This window comes from Eubalaena glacialis, chromosome 12 (assembly GCF_028564815.1).
Source record: "Eubalaena glacialis isolate mEubGla1 chromosome 12, mEubGla1.1.hap2.+ XY, whole genome shotgun sequence".
Lineage (NCBI taxonomy): Eukaryota > Metazoa > Chordata > Mammalia > Artiodactyla > Balaenidae > Eubalaena > Eubalaena glacialis.
In genome coordinates this window covers 7,873,252-7,892,068 of record NC_083727.1, presented here as the reverse complement: position 1 = coordinate 7,892,068, position 18,817 = coordinate 7,873,252, and the positions used below count along the sequence as shown (strand labels likewise).

Genomic DNA, 18,817 nt, shown 5'->3' with positions numbered 1-18,817 from the left:
GGCCTGGCAGTGTCACGTGACGGTCCTTTAGGAAGGACTTACCAAGGTAAGTTGGTGAACTCAGTTTTTAGGCCGCCTGAGTCCTGCTGTGGAGCCAGGTGAGAGCTTAGATCGTAATAGTCTCAGAAGCTCCATGTCCCCAGTCTTGGTTTTCCTCGCTGTGGCTGTGAGGTAGACAACTTTGTAGACTGGAAAGGCGGGGCTCAGAGAGCTTAAGTGTGTCCCACAGGGCTGGTCAGGGTGGGGCAGGATTCAGGCCCAGGTGTGTGGGCTCCTTCCCCCGTCGCCCTGGCACCTTTCTGGGGGAGCTTGCCTCTAGTTCACGTGACCTCTCCCGGTCACTCACTCATGATGCCGGTTTTAAAAGCATCCCTGCCGACCCCCTGGCGCCTCGGCCCCTAACGCTGACTTAGAGCCTCGCCTCCAGCGGATCCCTCTCCAGACAACTGGCTTCCTGCTCCCAGACCCTGCATAACTACCAGGGAAAACCAGAGACTAAAGTCTGACATTTCCTTGCTTTTTTCTTTTTTTTTTTTTCTTTTTGCTGGCTCCATATCTTTATCCACAGCTTTGTGGGTTTGTTAGAATAGGAAGTGAAGTACTTCCTATATAAGTTTTGGCCATGATGCTGTGTCAAACTCATGTGTCCCCCGGCCTTCAGATCAGGGTGCATATTTGTCGTGCCAGATCAGATTTTTCTCTCTTAGTGTCAGCAGCAAAAAGTTATTGACAACAGTGGTTACATTGTGCTCTTGACATTTCTGCTGCAAATGTCCATTTTGGAAACCCTGCCTCTTTCCATGACCTCCTTTCCCTCTGCCACTTCCCACCACTCCCTCCCCTCTTCCTATTTTAGGAGACTGCTGCAGATTTTGAAGGTTGGTGGTCTGGAGGTATGAGCTGAGAAACTATCTGATGATGATAAGGGGCAGTAGTGAGCCAAATGTTTCCTGAATATTCTGTTAGAGGACTTGGATGCAGGCCAGAAGCAGAGAAATCTTTTTTGATGTTCAGGTTGCAAAGACTTTGCATTCCCCTCGTCCCCCAAATTTGGTATTTGCTGCTCATTCTAGATTCAGAAAAACATTCCTCTAGCCAGTGACCATGCTGTGTGAGTTTAGCTTGTATAGCACCAACTTTTTTTTTTTTAAAAAGGAAACCAAATTATAGATTCATACATGCTTACTAATTTTGTTACTGATTACATCGTACCTCTATCCTGCTTTATGTACCAATGATTGTAGGCCAGTAATCAAATGTTTAATAGCCACATGGCCATTACCATAACCCCAAGACTCATGGCGAGTGGGGGAACTAAGATTTCAAAAGAGTGTGGCCGTGTGGCAACATGTGAGTAAAGGACAGAATGAAGGTTCATGGAGCTGTTTTGGAGGGAAGGGACTCAATTTTCTTTTTTAAAATTTTTAAAAAACTTAAAAAAATTATTATTATTTTTGGCCACACCATGTGGCTTGTGGGATCTTAGTTCCCCGACCAGGGATCGAACCCACGCCCACTGCAGTGGAGGCTTGGAGTCTTAACCACTGGACCGCTGGGGAAGTCCCAGGGACTCGGTTTTCTAAGATTTTTTTTTTTTTCTTTAAGGGGTTGGGCATACCATACATTTTATAGTGGGACTCTATATACTTCATTTTAGATGTTAGCTCTTTTAAAAATTAGAAAGAACCCCAAATTATATTTGCAAGGTGTTGCAGTTTTGCAGGTATTCAGTGATGATAATGTATGAAAACTTGAGAGGTGTCCCATTAAGACACCAGTGTCACATAGTTGAGGATAATTGTCCAGTTGTAGCCCTCTGGCTTTTTCTTTTGACTGCTCTCTTTTGGACAGACGTTTGCACCGCATTCAGTGGAGATGGCTTTGTGTTTCTCTTCATGAAGCTTTCTGATCTCTAGGCACTTGTGATGGCCAGTTAGATTTGCTTCTTCCTTGCTGCCTCTAGCTTGGTCCCATTTTGACCAGGTTGTGTTCTCAATGTGGCATTTGCTGAACAGGACTGGGAAAGTAGAAACGCCTTCCTGTCTCTGGGTTGGTTGACACAAGTATGCTACTTGTGTACTTCCTTCTAGCTGGTGATCTGCCAGCACCTTTCAGGATATTATGAAATGTAAACCAAATGAGGTTAAAATAGAACCTCTGTGCCACTGAATAGACGCAGACTGACTGCCATGGTCCAGGGTAGTTTCGGCAGAGGCGGTGGGATTACAGTCAGGGGCAGATGGTCTCAAGTTTTCTTTAACCAAGGGAACGACAGCCTGTGTGCTCACCTTATACAATGAGATGAGTTGTCCACCTCCAGGGCATAGCTCAGCCACAGAATTCATTTTATTTTTGTATTTTTTAATATAATTAATGAATTAATTAATTAATTTTGGCTGAGCTGGGTCTTTAGTTGGGGGATGTGGGCTTCTTAGTTGTGGCGTGCATGTGGGATCTAGTTCCCCGACCAGGGATCGAACCCGGGCCCCCTGCATTGGGAGTGTGGAGTCTTACCCACTGGACCACCAGGGAAGTCTCCAGAATTCACTTTAAAATCAGACATCTCTTCAAGTCATTTGCCTTGTGTGTGACTTCTGTCCTCTCCCCTGTTCCCTGCTGGCTCGATGGTTTGATTGCAGGATGTTTCCCAGTTACTGATGGCGCTATTGGACTCTTGGCTGAGGTTTTTGGAGGGCAGCTTTCTGCTGAGCTAAGGAGTCATTTTAAAGGAGGGTGTGACTCTGAGGCGGGGGGGGGGGGGGGGGGGGGGGGAACAATGTAGATGTGTTCCTTCTTAGTGGAATCCTCAGCCGGCCTGAATACAAAAGTGAGGTGAGGGCAGCCCGTGGGGAGGAGGGGGCTGAGGGAATTGATACTCTTTCCATGGAAACCAATTGGGTGAGGGAAGATAGGTTGCTGAAGGCAGTGTCCCTGGTGTGTGGCAATTCAAACTGTGCAAAAGAGAAAGCAGAACTGGACGGGGTGGGGGTGGGGTAAATAGTAGCAGAAGTTGAAAACTTAGGCGAGAACTTGAGCTCAGAAAAGTGTCTCATCTGTTCATCAGTTTGACGTAGGGTAGCCTGGATCTTCACAAAGGTCACAGCCTCTCCTCGGGGGCCGTGCTCAGATGCGTTCACTCACTCTGGAAATCGACAGGCCACACAGGATCTGCCGTTTTATTTTATTTTATTTAAACTTACTTTTTAAATTTTATTTTATTTTTGGCTGCGTTGGGTCTTCGTTGCAGCACGCGGGCTTTCTCTAGTTGCGGCGAACGGGGGCTACTCTTTGTTACGGTGCGTGGGCTTCTCTTGTCGTGGAGCACGGGCTCTAGGCACGCAGGCGTCAGTAGTTGGCAGCACGTGGGCTCAGTAGTTGTAGCACGTGGGCTCAGTAGTTGCGGCTCACGGGCTCTAGAGCGCAGGCTCAGTAGTTGTGGTGCACGGGCTTAGTTGCTCCACGTCATGTGGGATCTTCCCGGACCAGGGCTCGAACCCATGTCCCCTGTATTGGCAGGCGGATTCTTAACCTCTGTGCCACCAGGGAAGCCCCTGGATCTGCCATTTTAGGGGCGTCTATTGTGACAAGATTTAAATTGTAAAGTTTCCTGGAATGGTTTGCCAGCTTCAGTGTTGTAATTGAAAGTAAATATTTTCTGAAAAGTTTAAAAAAAAAAAAACGTAAAAAAATTGAAAGTAAATGAGGCAGTTTACCTTAGTGTAAGCACTGGCCCGTGGGGCTGAGACAGACCTGGCTTATGCCTGGCCTTGTCATTTCATACTTGTGTGATGTTGGGCAAGGGGCTTCAAGTCTCTGAGCCTTGGAGTCTTTGGCTCTGAAGCAGAGGAATTCGGGAGAGTTGATTAATGGTGTGAGGTGCTTGGGTGGCTTGCTGAGTGGCCGTCAGCGCCTGTGGTTGAGAGTTTGCTGTGACGCGTTCTTAGTTCGCTGACCGGCTTCCTTCCCAACCTGCCTGCATATATTGATTCTGTCCATATATATGTCCATATGTCATTCTGGGGCAGAGGACACTCCTGTCCAGAGCCATGGGGCAGTTGGGGTTGCCAGACTCCTAAGAAGATCTAGCAGTGGGTGGTGGGAAATGCCAGGACGGCTGGCATCAGAGCTAAGGACGCAGCAGGGACCAGCCCACGTGGTCCGGGGGGCGTTGCATGCGTAGCTGTGTGTCTAATCGTCAGGTTTGCTTTGAAATGAATTTGGAGTTTTTAAGAGGGCGAGGGGGACATTGGCTAGCGGCATTTTATACTCTGGAAAATGAGGTAAGAATGGCAAGGATTTTGCTTGCTTTTGCTAATTTTCAAAGCCAGGGTTCTTACACAGGTGGTTTTGTGTCCAGAAGAACATTTCTAACCGGGATTAGGCTGCCTCCTCAGAGGATATGAACTGAATTTTGCAAGACTTGGAAGTGGGCGGGGCTTCTGGGTGATGCTTCCCGTGGGCCACCCGCTTCCTCCGGCCTTCGTGGTTCTGCTCTGCCTCTCTGCATCCTGTTTCTCACAGATGAGACGGAGGACGGCATAGAGCCACGGTGTCTTTTAGAAGAAGACTTGACCTGATATGAGTGTCAGAGTTTCATGAAAATGCCCACTGGGCTTTCATACCTATCCTGCTGCAGGAGATGCTTGTAGCGCAGATGTCCTTAAAACATTCGTGTGTGTGTGTGTGTGTGTGTGTGTGTGTCTCTGAACGAAGACTGCATTTCCACACAACTTGCAGGTATTTTATTCCACGGTTTGTTTCCTGCTAAAAGTTTAAAATTTTAATATTACAGCTTAGTTTTCTCTTTGGTCTAATATGTTGGTCTCATTTTTTCCTGTTAGTTTTTTTTTTCCTCTTTATTTGTGTAAGTCCAAAAAGCTTAGTTTAGAATATAGACTTCTCTGGGAATCTCAGCTGAACGGTCTCAGTTGCTTGGCTCTTAAATAAATCATACTGTTGGGTTTCCTCATGTTGGCTGTACATGTTCACTTTATCGCAGAGAATTTTCTAGTGGAAAACTTTTGGACAAAAGATTATTATTCATTAAATGTATCATTAAATGTTATTTAGTCTGTGTACTTTTATTGTTTCTGAAGCCATTCTCTGGTTCTAGAATATGATCATGGTGCTTTAAAACTTTAGCATAAATTTAAAGAATGGTTTCAGCCTAGGCCATTCTGGTAGTTTGGCCTTCAATCTGGCAAGGAGTGTAGAATCATCTAGTTCCAAACATGTAATTTTCTTAAAAAGTGCTATCAGATATTTCTTTGGTTTTCAAGTTTAATGAAGTCATCTTTAAAAAATATTTCCTACTAGTGAAAGCTTATCTAGATGATACTTGAATGTAACTGGGGGCATAGCAGGATACACTGTAGTTTTTGGAATATGCTCCATGAGCTTTCAGATTGATGATTTCAATGGAATGATTATCCCTGAGCTCCTATTGATACAAGGCACTGGGCATGTGTATCTGTTTTAAAGCAAACATGTGCCCATTGGAATCCAAGCGTTTTAAGCCCTGACAGCCTGCAGATGCCCTTTCTCCATTTTTAAGGGAGATGACTAAGGACTCTTTGCCCAGGTGCTGCAGTTTGGATTTGTGAGTGCTGCCCTGGTGGTTAAATGAAAGTCCTGAAGAAACCCAGCACTCATGTACTTTCACGGGGTCCTCACCCCTTAATCTGATAATGGCTTATCATTTTGATAAATCTTGACAGAAAGCAAATATGATGAGATACAAATAGAGAAAAGAAATATAGTTGACTAGAGCAACGTCTTTCTTTCTAGGAACGCTGCTTTCCAGATATCAGGACAACATCCTGCATTTTACTCTTTTCCATCTCTTTTCTGCTTCACAAACACAGGCACTTTCCATCTAGCTTATTTAACTATCACCTCTGCAAAAAACAGCAGTGGGTTTTTGTTTTAAGAAAAACGTAGCATTTTCAGTAACCATGTGGATGTTTTTGGAGTAGATTCCTACTCATTCACTCATTCTAAAATACCTTCACACACCTCTCATGTTCTTAGGATTCTGGAACACTTTAATGATGCCATTGCTTTAAATTTGGGTTTAAATCTGATGTCTGCTATCCTGGAAAAACTTAGGGGTCCTGAGTAAGAGATTCACGATTTTCATTAATTAACTGTAATTTATAGAAAAGTTTACTAATACTCTCTGCACATGAAAACCCTAGCTTAAATTTTAAGGAAAGATCCACAGAGTGGGTCTTTGGCCTTTCTTTGCTTCAAGTACAAAATCAAAACTGCTTCCTTTAATCTGCGTGACCAGGTGTCCCCATCTCCTGGACGTCATCTTCTCCTGGTCTCTTTATCCACCTTGCTCCAGCCACAGGGCCTTCCTTTCTTTTCCATCCACGTGCTAAGTTTATTCCTGCCTCAGGACCTCAAAATGGCTGGTCATGTGCTGGATATCTTCCCACCTCAAAATGGCTAGTAAGTCTGCTGGATATTCTTCCCACCACATCTCCCCCTGGGTTGCTCTTTTTGTCATTCAAGCCCCAGGGTGAGTATGATCTCAAAAGACTTCCCCGATGACATTAAGTAACATTAAGTAACTACTCGGTCATTTCCTATCACATTCAGCTATTTTGTTTTTGTAAAAGCATGCTTGTGTTAGGAGATGGAATTTTCCTGTGTATTTCTTTACCTGTTTATTTTCTGTCCTCCCCTGGAATATACACTCCAGGAGGGCAGGGATTTTTTGGTCTGATTGTTGTTTGATCATCGCTGTACTCCTCTCTAAGTACTGAAGAAAATATTTTGTGAAGCGAATGAATGAAGGTTAGTGAAGGTCAAAAGAAACAGGCCTTGATGGATGATTTTCTCGTGCCTGGTATCACTTGGTCGTTTTCTCAGGCCATGTAACTCTCCTGACTCTGGGAGATATCTCTAAGGTGTCACCGATGAAGAAGCTGAGTTCAGTGGTAACTGCTTTTGAGCCCAGCTGGGCCCTCACCAAAGCACCCCAACCTGTTTTTCAGGTTTCTCGCACTTCAGAGGCTGTCAGAACTCCCAGGGGAGCATTCTGCAGCCCTGCCTGCATGCTGACTGTGCCCAGGTCCTTGGCTTCCTGGCAGGTGGAATTGATGGGGCCCCAGACCTGGGTTCAGGAGAATGCTTGGCTCCTTGCCTGCCAGTAACCCTGTGTTAGGGCTCCTCCATTGCTGGGCGGGGCTCTGGGGAGGCGGGCTCTGGTCAGGGAGGGGTGTGTGGCCTGGTGTTTTGTCACCTGTGGTAAGTGGACTCCTGGGGGAGTGCATTCTCTCATGCAGCTGGTACTGCTTTGGGTACTCCTGACACATACACATGCTCTTAGGGTTTAGCAACCTCAGGGTCTCACACCCAGGCCCCCCACAATTCCAGGATAGGCCTAGCCGAAGCAAGTCTGATTTGATTTATCTTCCTTTCAACAATACTGTTGCATGAATGTATCCTTGCGTTTTGCCAGGAACTTTTTATTTACTTTCCTCATTTCCTGTCTACCCTTGCTGAGGAAGTTTTACAAAATGGACACAACATTTTCCCTGGGAAGAGTGGAGAATTGAGAATAATTTTTATGACAGGACTGACAGAGCATTATTGTTGACCCTTGAACAGTGTGGGTGTTAGGAGTGCCACCCCCCTACCCTGCCCACCCCCCTGTCGAAAATTCGCATATAACGTTACAGTTCGCCCTCTGTATCCGCAGTTTGCTTCTGTGGGTTCAGCCAACCGTGGATCATGTAGTTCGGTATATGGCGGTACAGTACTTAGGGGAAAAAATACACATATAAGTGGACCCATGCAGTTCAAACCCATGTTGTTCAAGGGTCAGTTGTGTTTTGTCCCAAGTGTGCATTTTGGTTCATGCGCAGTTGCTCAGTATCTACTTTGCCAGAGGTTTGAACAGACAGCAAGTTTTAGTGCATGTAAAATGCTTGATACATTGAATCAACCTAAAGTAAATTTTGTCTGATTTTGGATCAGTTGCCTCATGGCACAGCTTCACCTTGTCAGTTCAGATCTGAACTGTAGCTGTAAAAGGTAAAACCAGAACTAGAACTGTCTTTCATGCCGTAACTAGTTTTTAATTAAGATGAAGTTAAAAACAATCATTTGGCTTTTCAGCATTCCAGTGTGATTGGAAAGGTCACTATCTTAAAATTCAACGTGATTCTTGAGCAATGACTTAGACATCTGAGCTGATATTCTTAAATTAATGGTAGAATTTTAAGTATATTTCAATGTTCATGGAGTCTTGAGGCTGCTTCAGGGTGGATTGAACCAGAGTGAGGTGGTATTTAGTGGTTTCTGCCCTGGCTTCTATTCAACTTAACGTAGTTTGAGTTTAGTATTTTTGGCTAATGAAAGTGTATTTTCTAGGTTATGGTAATCTTAAGCAACTGTGGCTTGAATATGAAACTAGAGAGAAGTTTAATTATTGGCAGATCAGTGACAGTGACAAATTGCTTTTCTTCCTTTCTAGTTATACATGGGAAGCTGTTGATACCAAAAATAACATGCTTTATAAAATCAACATCTGTGGAAATGTGAATATTGCCCAGTGTGGAGTATCAAGTGCTGTTTGTATGCACGACTTGAAGACAAACAGCTTTCGTTCCGTGGGTAAGTAAAACTACCCTTAAATTACTGGATGTGCACGATCCCAATTTTGCAAAAATGACTCTATGTATATACAGCTGTCTATACAATTATATATGCTTATGATACATAATATACATTTTATGTTTTATAGGAGTTAAAAGTGGTAACAATTTAAACTTCCAATTTGAGACCAGATTAGGTTACTCCCATCTAGCGGATACTATGCAATCATTATGAAGAATTATGCACGTTTGTGTTTATTGATATAGAAGGACGTTTTCTACATGGATCTGCCTTCTCATGTTTTTCTTAAACCCTGTCTTTACTTTTCTCCCTCTTTCACCTCATTTCCTCTAGTACCTAGCTCCCTTCCCCTTTATATCTTTCTGCCTCCTTCTGTGGTGGTTTGAGTCTCAGGCAGTCTGTATTCACATGGGGTCAAAGGTGGTCACTGGTTTTGGGCTTACATTAAAAATTAAATAGTCCTAAGGACCGCCCATCCCAGAGGAAAAAGCACAAACCTTTCTTTCCTAGGTAGGGCTCATTTCGTTTCCCCAAAAGCCCTCTTTTTTTTTGTCAGTATCCCTTTCCTTTGGCAGGGTAATCCAAGTGGTTGACAGCCCTACCAAGTTACATGGAGTGGGAAAGGGGCAGATGCCCAGAGACGTAGGGCAGACATAAAAGCAGCCAGTGTCATCCTTGGATGTGATGTCATGGATGTCGGTGGGTGGTGACCTTTTGACCAAGGCATTTTCAGTGGTGAGGTCTGATGGTGAGGGTCAGTCATGAAGTGGAGACAGCGTGTGACTGACCGGGGACAGTGTAGCAGTGGGAAGAGGGAACTCAGGAGGTTTTTGGAGTTGGGAGGGGCAGCTTACTTTGGTAGTTCCATCTCTCATCTTGAATGGAAATTCCTAAGCACAGTTTAAAAGGGCTTTTTTTTTTTTTAAAAAAAAAAAAAGGCTTTTTAGAAAGTAATGGTTTAGAGTAAGAAGAGTGAGGTCTGGGAGGTCTCCTGGTCAGGTCCAGCGTGTGTTTGGTTTCCCTCTCTTCCAACACGGAGACGGTCTAGATTGAAAACACTGGTAAGAGGGATTTGAGGCCCTGGGTAGAGATCTGAGAAAGCACCAGGTTGTTCTGAACTCTTGGACCAAATTTTATTACTTTGTGATATACTTAAAAAACTTGGAAATGAGATCACCAGTTTCCTGGTTGGGATCTTTTGACCATTCAGAGAGAGAGGCCACAAGTGGGCCTGTTGGCCAGTGTTACTTAGGTTTTCAGAAAGAGGAAAAGTAGTTTTCCTCTTGACTTTATTATAATACTTGGCTATATAGTATTTTTGGCTAATGAAAGTGTGTCTTCTAGTTTGTGGTAGTACAGTATAGTGTAATGTAACATAGGTGGATACCAGATGCACACAAGTCACTAGGAGGGTGATTTGTGAGGTTGGCACAAAATTTGAGAATGACCAAGTCAGGTCAGCTTTGAAAGCCGGGCAGGAGAGTTGATATTTTCTGGGGTAGGTAGTGGATCTGTTATAGGGTCTTTGTGATGGTAATGGGGGAAGTAATCTGATAGAAAGTGTTTTTAGAAAGCTGGGCCTGATGGACTAGGAAAGGTTGGTTAAAAGGGAGAGTTAAAAAGATGATTTGTTACTAGTTGATGATGATATAAACCAGCTGTTTCTAATCTCATTTTACCCCCAGACACACATGACATACTTTTCCTAGGGCCTCAAACTCCCTGAGGGAGAGAATGGTATGCTAGATGATGTGTACTTTCAGCACTAGTGGTTATTACCCTGTCCTTCAACTCAGGAGAGTACACTACTATGAGCGAATGAGAGTGACATTAACATTATCACAGATAATCTTGAATCTGATCTAATTTTGCTAATTTGTGTTGTACGGTAGAAATAACTAAATTTGTTATTGTAAATTTAGTTTTATAACTAAATAATAACTAAATTTGGTGTGCACTTACATGCCAGGTGTTACGTTTTGAAGTAGACTATCTCATTTAATTCATTCAACAACTTTTGCAGTAGATGATCTCATTTCCCTCATTTTATAAATGAAGAAACTGAAGCATTAAACGGATAAGCAGCTTGCCAGAGGTTGCATGGTTATGGATTTGAATGCTGGCAGGCCAGCTGCAGAGCCTGTGGATTTATTCAGGGTTCTTGTTCTGCTAGTCACAGGGTCACATCAGACAGTTGTAGAGCTAATATGGGAACTATGGTGGGTAACCTGAACTCCTGGCTCTTAGAGGACAGCTGGAAACTAACATGAACTTCCTAGAAAGGAAAAAAAATGTGAATTTTGAAAATAGCCACAAAAACTGGAGCAGATCAGAGGAACAGAAGAGTTAGTATAACAATAGATCCAAATACATACGAGAACTTAACGTATAACCTAAAATTTGTATGTAATTAAGCTGTTTATCTGTTAGGAAACAACGTTAGACCTCTCCTTCATATTGTGTAACAAATTATGGATTAGTTAAAATTAAAAGTAAAAAGACAGTAGAACATTGGGAAAAACCTAGTAACATAGAAACTTAATCTGGAGGAGGTAGGAATTTCTCTTAATAAATGGTAAGAAAAACAACCCGGTAGAAAAATGGCAAAGTCTAAGACAAGGCAATTCACAAAAGAAGAAATCCAGATGGTCAGTTCAGCTTCATTAGTAAGCCAGGCATAAATGCAAATCAAAGCAATAATGAAATCTAGTTTTCCTTCAGTCACGTTGGCAGAAGTTTAAATGGTTGAATCATGGACTACTGGCAAGGAGCCTAGAGGCGGGCACCTTCATACATTGCTATAGGAAGATGGTTGTCTGTAACCCTTCTGGGAAGATCATTGTTTTTTTTTTTTTTTTTTTAATTAATTAATTTTATTTATTTTTGGCTGTGTTGGGTCTTCGTTTCTGTGTGAGGACTTTCTCTAGTTGCGGCAAGCGGGGGCCACTCTTCATTGCGGTGTGCGGGCCTCTCACTATCGCGGCCTCTCTTGTTGCGGAGCACAGGCTCCAGACGCGCAGGCTCAGTAGTGGTGGCTCACGGGCCCAGCTGCTCTGCGGCATGTGGGATCTTCCCAGACCAGGGCTCGAACCCGTGTCCCCCGCATTGGCAGGCAGACTCCCAACCACTGCGCCACCAGGGAAGCCCGGAAGATCATTGTTGATGTGAGTTTTATAGTGACCGCAAGGGCAGTTTTTGTACTTAGAAACAAATATTAAGACCTCAACTTTGGTTTAAATAATATTACATTATTTTTGATAAAAAATCCTGTGTTCTTCCTTCGGCCAAGGATATTATATTGTTACGTATATAAATCTAACAGAGTTTAGCAGTCATTTATATGGGGTCTGTGAACAACCATTTGGTTCCATTTACAACCGAGTTGAATCATCTTCACATTTTAAAGTGATTTATGCATTTTATATATTTGATTTCTCTTTAAAGTACTTCAGATGTCTGATCTGACAGTAAAAACTTAAGGACTAATAGTAATTCTTAAAAATTTAATAGTTTAAATGTAGAAATATGATAAACCTGAAGTTCTCTTAGTTGTTCAAATACTGTCACAATTCTAAATCAATTGCTTAGTTACAACCTTTGAATTAGTTATAAAATTAGACATTGCAAGTATGTAAAAATACTGAATATGTTCACATTCCTCCTAAAATCCTAAATATTAATACCATGGTTTTCATTTAATTAATCTTTCTGGGGGTTAAAAACTAGGTGTCCACTTCATGAAGGCTGTTACCAGCCCATTTAACCGAGGTAGCAGACCCACTAAGGAAGGATGTTAAGTGAGGTTACTCACCACCAAAGCCTGGGATTCTGACTGGCTTTTTATAGGTGACCTGGGTGTAGGATAGAGTGAATTCAATTGTAGTTGCTGGTCATGTGACTTCATTTACTCTAAGGAGCCTGACCCTTGACTTCAGGTGATACTTACTGTCTGATTCTTGTGTGCACTCACAGAAATCTACAACAGCTATCCAGGTTGATCACTAGATTGAATTTTGTGTCTCTATTAACATGTGAAAATACCTTTTCCTCTTGTATCTTTCATTTTCTAAAATTATATAATTCTATTGGATATTTAAGATGATATCTCGTTGATTTTTAGGTATAACTCATGTTTTCATCTCATGTATAGTCTCTCCTGGTTGTCTGGCATTGTCCATCAAATTTAAAAACTTAGATCCCTGTAATGTACTTCTGTAATCTTACCAACAATGGAGGAATTAATACTGTACATAGATTTTTGTACAAAAAAATTACTTGTAGCATTGGTAGTTGTGGCAAATATGCTGAAACAGCCTAACTGTGGGGATAGTTCAATAAATTGTAGTATATTTTATTGATTTACTTGGTTAAATCACACCATGACAGATACATGTATATATAAATATTTTTAAAACAGCCAACACTTAATATTCATTCATTTATTTATAACAAATATTTGAATCAGTCACCAAAACAGACAAAAATCCCTTTTCTCATGGAGCTTACATTCTAGTGGAGTGGGAGACAGACAAGAACAAACAATGGCTCAGTGGTATATCAGACTGTGATGAATGCTATAAAAAAGAAAAGGAAGGGGTGTCAGGAGTGCTGGGGGTCTCAGGAGTGTGTGTTCAGGAATATTCAGTGGGGTAAGTGTCGCTGAGAAAGCGACATTTGAGCAAAGACTTGAAGCCGAAAAGCAGTGGGTCACGTGGCTGTGGGGCAACAGCCAGTACAGGGGACAAGGGGAGGGGAGTGTCTGGTAGAAGCGAGAGTAGAAATCTCTCGCAGAGTGTTCATATAAAGAGGAGCGGAAAAGTGAGGCAGTAGCTGTAGGGGAAAGTTGGACAGAGGGGACTCTTAATTTGGTGAAATAACACGTGAACAGCACACGTCGAAAGACACGATACAGTAGAGAAGGGAGAGTGGACAGCGAGGGAGGCCTTCCTTGCTGGAGCACGTCGGAGACTAGCACGGAGAGGGCTGGCGGCCTGGCTGGCAGGCTCTGAGCGAGGTGCTGAGGAGGCCCGGCGGCCGCGAGCTGGGCCCCGAGGCAGCAGGTGGAGGCGCGATTGCCAGGCCCGGCAGCCTCAGCGAGGCCGGGTTGCGAGCTCGGCTGGGCTCGGCCGCGGACGGCGGGGGTGGCAGGCGAGGCCTGGCAGGCCCGGAGCGCGGCCTGGTCGGGCGGGCTCTGGTGAGCGCGGCCTGGCGCGCAGGGTCTGCAGGACCCGGCGCGGCCTGGCTGGCAGCGCGTGGCCGGGGCTGGCGGGCGCGGGTGAGCGCGGCCGGGCGGGCCTGGCGCGCAGGGTCGGGAGGACCCGGCGCGGCCTGGGCTGTGGAGCGTGGCCGGGTCTGGCGGGTGCGGGCGAGCGTGGCCTGGCGGGTGCCCTGGCGCGCAGGGTGGGGAGGACCTCCCGGGGCCTGGCCGGTAGCGCGTGGCCGGGTCTGGCGGGTCCGGGTGAGCGCGGCCTGGTCTGGCGGGCCCGGGCGAGCGCGGCCTGGAGGGCCCGGCCTGGAGAGCGCTGTCTGGAGGGCCCAGCGCGTGGTCTGGCGGACCCGGCGCGGTCTGGCGGCCCCGGCCTGGAGACCGCGGTCGGGCGGACCCGCCACGGCCTGGCGGGCTCGGCAAGTGCGGTTTGGTCTGGCGGGCCCAGGCGAGCGCGGCCTGGTCTGGGGGGCCCGGCCTGGAGGCCGCGGTCGGGCGGGTCTGGCGGGCCCGGGGTGCGTGGCCTGGTCTGGAGGACCCGGCCTGGAGAGCGCGGCCTGGAGGACCCGGCGCGGTCTAGTCTGGTGGGGCCTCGCCAGTGTGGTCTGGTCTGGTGGGCCCGGGCGAGCTCGGCCTGGTCTGGCGGACCCGGCCTGGAGAGCGCGGTCTGGATGACCCGGCGCGGCCTGGCGGGCCCTGGTGAGCGTGGCCTGGCGGGCCCGGGGCGCAGGGTCTGAAGGACCCGGCGCGGCCTGGCCTGGAGAGCTCGGCCTGGTCTGGCGGACCCGGCCTGGAGAGCGCCGTCTGGTGGGCCCGGCGCGCGTGGCCTGGTTTGGAGGACCCGGCCTGGAGACCGTGGTCTGGAGGACCTGGCGCGCACGGCCTGGCGCGGTCCGGAGGACCCGGCGCGATCTGGCGGGCCCGGCGAGCTCGGGCTGGTCTGGCGGGCCCAGCGAGCGCGGCCTGGTCTGGCGGACCCGGCCTGGAGAGCGTGGTGTGGAGGACCTGGCGCGCGCGGTCTGGTGGGCCTGGCGCGGTCCGGCGGGCCCAGCGCGCGGTCTGGAGGACCCAGCGCGCGGTCTGGCGGGCCCAGCGCGCGGTCTGGAGGACCCAGCGCGGTCTGGCGGACCCGGCCTGGAGAGCGCGGTCTGGAGGACCCGGCGCGGCCTGGGCGAGCGCGGCCTGGTCTGGCGGGCCCGGCCTGGAGACCGCGGTCTGGCGGGCCTGGGGCGCGCAGCCTGGTCTGGAGGACCCGGCCTGGAGAGCGCGGCCTGGAGGACCCGGCGCGGTCTGGTCTGGTGGGGCCCCGCCAGTGCGGTCTGGTCTGGCGGACCCGGCCTGGAGAGCGTGGTCTGGCGGGCCCGGCGCGCGGTCTGGAGGACCCGGCGCGGTCTGGCGGGCCCGGCGAGCGCGGCCCAGCCCATTTGGCGCCGTCCTCGGGAGCTGGCCGTGGGCCTGGCGTGCTGGCCGCCGCCCCGCAGTCCTCGCCCGGCTCTCGTCCGGGGAGGACGGCCAGACTGGCCGGTTGCCGCGGTTGTCTGCCGCGGTTCACTGCCGCGGTGCACTGCGGCCTCTCTCCGAGTGCCGGGGTCGGCAGTCGGTCCTGGCCGCCAGGTGGAGCGGGCAGAGGAAGAAGGCAAGGTGGACAGGCGGGCGCGATGCCGATGGGGCCTGTCGCTGAGGGATGCCGGTGCCCCGCGCCGCGGTGGCAGAGGTCGGCCGGATCCCTCCCGGCCTGAGGCCAGGGCCCTCCTCGTTTTCTTTTCAGGGCGAACCCAGCAGTTATGAGGAGCCCCCAGGAGCTCTGGGCACAGGGCCGGATGGGGCCGCCGTGTGGGGGGACAGGAGGCGTGGGGGGAGGGTCTTTAAGGTGGGGGACCCGCAGCCTGGGAGCGCCCCCTCCTGGCCGCTGCGCGCGCCACTTCCCACCGGCCTAGCCCGCCCTCCGTGTCTCCCGGAGCGCAGCGCTGCAGGGCGCGTCGAAGTCCCGCCCTCTCTCCCCGCTCCCAGACACGCCCACTGTGGGCGGGGCTATGGGCGCTGTCCTCGGTCCCGGAGCCGCCTCAGGGCTTCTGCGCCTATGTGGTCGAAAAAAGATTTTCAAACAGAACCCTGGAGTTTCTGGCAGAGAAGGACGATTGTGGCAGGCAGAATCACGTAGGCAAGCAGGAGAAAGAACCGCTGTACTGTTGTTGGTATGGTGCTGTGGGTCTGAAAGCCATTATCCGCTCTCCATTGGCGTCTTAATTTTTACTCTTTCTACTCTCTCTCTATTAAAGATTTCTGGTGTATTTATCAAATTGGACCAGTTGTAATCCTGAGGTCGTGACACGCACTCATCATCAGTCTGTGAAGTAACCTCTTTCTGTTTTTTAATTAGTTGTTTTGGATAATGCAACGAGCCCCTTCTCTAACAAAATCCAGGACCTTGACAATAACCACTGTCTGTGTGGTCTTCCATCCAACTGTCTTTCTTCATTGGAGGGGATCATTCGCTCACATCCTGTATTTGAACATTTTTTTTTTCTTTCCTCTCTTTCCCAGAGTCTGTCTGTCTGTCTTTCTCAAATGTCTGGCTGTATGTGGTGTTTTTAACGTAATAGAAAGTATGTATCACGCTGTGTGTAATTTTTTGGGATTTAAGTGGTAACAATATTATATTGTTGAAAAACAACTATATTATCTTTCACTGTGACTTATTCCTCTGATTCCTACGTAATACTGTAGATCTACCAAAGTTAATTTGTCCACTCTTCTCTTGATGGCCATTTGAGTTTTTTCCAGGCTTTTAAGAAATTAATTAATTAGGTTGCGCTGGGTCTTAGTCGTGGCATGCGGGATCTAGTTCCCTGACCAGGGATCGAACCTGGGCCTCCTGCGTTGGGAGCGCAGGGTCTTAACCACTGGACCACCAGGGGAGTCCCTGTTTCCAGGTTTTTGCTAATGTGAAGAACACGAGATGGTCTTTCACATGTTTCTTGTCCTGTACATGTCTATGGCTTTGGCTTATGTATTTAGCTAAGAGTTGAATAGCTAGGCCTTAGGGTACATGAATGTTCAATGATAGGACACAATGCCATGCCCACTTATGTAGTGGTTGTACCAGTTCACATTTCCACCAGCAACACAGGAGAGCTCTGGACCTTCTCTCCTCCCACATTTGGTATTTAATTTTTGTCGATAGAATGGCTGGAATTGGTAAGCTGCATGGTCTTCATCACCAGTGATGTTGAACATCTCTTTATTTATGAAGGTGTTTTTCTCTTGTCTGATCATGTCTTGTCCATTTTATATTATCTATTGCATGTGATCAATTCTTTCCCTCTAGAAGCTTTAGAATTTTATCTTTGCCTTTGATATTAAAATCACCATACTGTGACTAGGTGTGGGTTTTCCCTTCTGTCTCCTCTCAGTGTGTTCTCTCTGTCAGACGTCGTTCGTTTTATTTCCTAGAATTATAAAAAAACTTTTTTTGTTTTCGTTTGTGTGTGAGTATATATCTTCTTGATGCTAGTTCTTTGCCAGCTCTTCGTATCTCCTAGTTTATAACTTGCTCTGTTTTCCTTAAGCTATTTTTTTCATGAATATAAACTTTTAAACTTAATAAGCCACATTTTTTTTTTGTAGTTAATGCTTTTGAGTCTTCAGTATTTCCCTACATTAAGATCTAAAAGATAACTAGCTTTTACTGAGTTAAAATTTGGTTTCTGATGATTACATCTTTTAATCCATTTAGAGTTGATTTTTTTTTTTTTTTTATTTTTAGAGTTGATTTTTGTGTACAGTGGTAGGTAGGGATTCAGTTTTTATCCTTTTTCCTGTATGGATTGCCGTTTTGTTTCCAGTTTCCTTTATTGAACAGTCTCTTTGCTCTCTGACCTGATACCTTACTTCTATTGTGTATCAAAGTTTGACTTATAGATATGTCTGTGTGCTCTTTGTTCTGGTGTCTTGATCTCTGTTCCAGTCTGTTTGTCAGTTTATCTGTTCCTATGCCAACTATCATCATATTGATATTATGGAGACTTTTTATTGCAGTAATATCCCAGGCAAACTGAGAAGTGATCACCGTACTTGTGGACCATTCTAAAGAATTTTGATTTTATAGCATGTATGATGGGAAGTTATTGAAGAATTTCAGCAGACGAGCTATATATTCTGATTTATGTTTTTGGTGCAAGATTGATGGGGAAGGGAGGATGGTGAGGGACGAGACAGGAGTTGGAGGCAAGGGGCCCAATTAGGAGGCTGTTGCCAGAATACAGGTGAGAGGTGACGGTGGTTTCAGTAGTTGTAGAGAAGGAGAGAGGCGGATGCATTTGAGGTGCAGGTAGAAGCAATACAACTTTCTGATGTGATAGGTGAGAGGAAGATAGGACTGAGTGCAATGTGTTTGGGGCTTGAACAGCTGGCTGTGTGGGGATGCCATTCCTGAGACGGAGAATTCTGGGGAAGGGGCAGTTTGTAAGTTTGTAAGCTTTCAAATGAATTATAGTGCCATTTTTAATTTGCTCATGCTTGGAAAGAGCTTTATGGTTATGAATGTTTTATGGCTTGTTCATACTCTTTTCTTTCTGAATAGGTGACTCTCTTTTGAAGAGCGCAACCAGATCTCTCCTGGAATTCAACACAGCAGTGAGCTGTGAGCAGCAGAGCACAAATCACAGAATCCAGAGTAGCATCACCTTCTTATGTGGGAAAACCTTGGTGAGTCCACCCAGAGGCACTTTATAATCTTTCTTTTAAAAATGTTTGTCCTTGGGGCGTTCTTGTTGTAGCGGGTATTCTAGGATAACTAAGTGAGCAAAATTAAAACCACGAGCAAACAGAGGAACAGAAACCCCAGCCTAATTACCATCACCATTAAGAACCAATAAGTAAACAAATCCTAAGCTTATAGTTACAACGTTTAAGTGAAACTTGACCCACATCCTGTGTAAAAACTACAGTGTAAAGATTAGGGTGTTTAAACTCAAAGCA

The 18,817-nt window shown here is 46.6% G+C and overlaps 1 protein-coding gene across 1 annotated transcript in view; it reads left to right on the top strand.

Moving 5' to 3' along the window:
* IGF2R (insulin like growth factor 2 receptor) overlaps positions 1-18,817 on the top strand; it is a 110,312-nt gene that overhangs the window by 11,795 nt on the left and 79,700 nt on the right. Inside the window, exons 2-3 of the mRNA XM_061207284.1 lie at positions 8,489-8,628; positions 18,420-18,544. Of these exons, the coding sequence (XP_061063267.1) occupies positions 8,489-8,628; positions 18,420-18,544 (265 nt within the window). The remainder of the gene's footprint in view (positions 1-8,488; positions 8,629-18,419; positions 18,545-18,817) is intronic.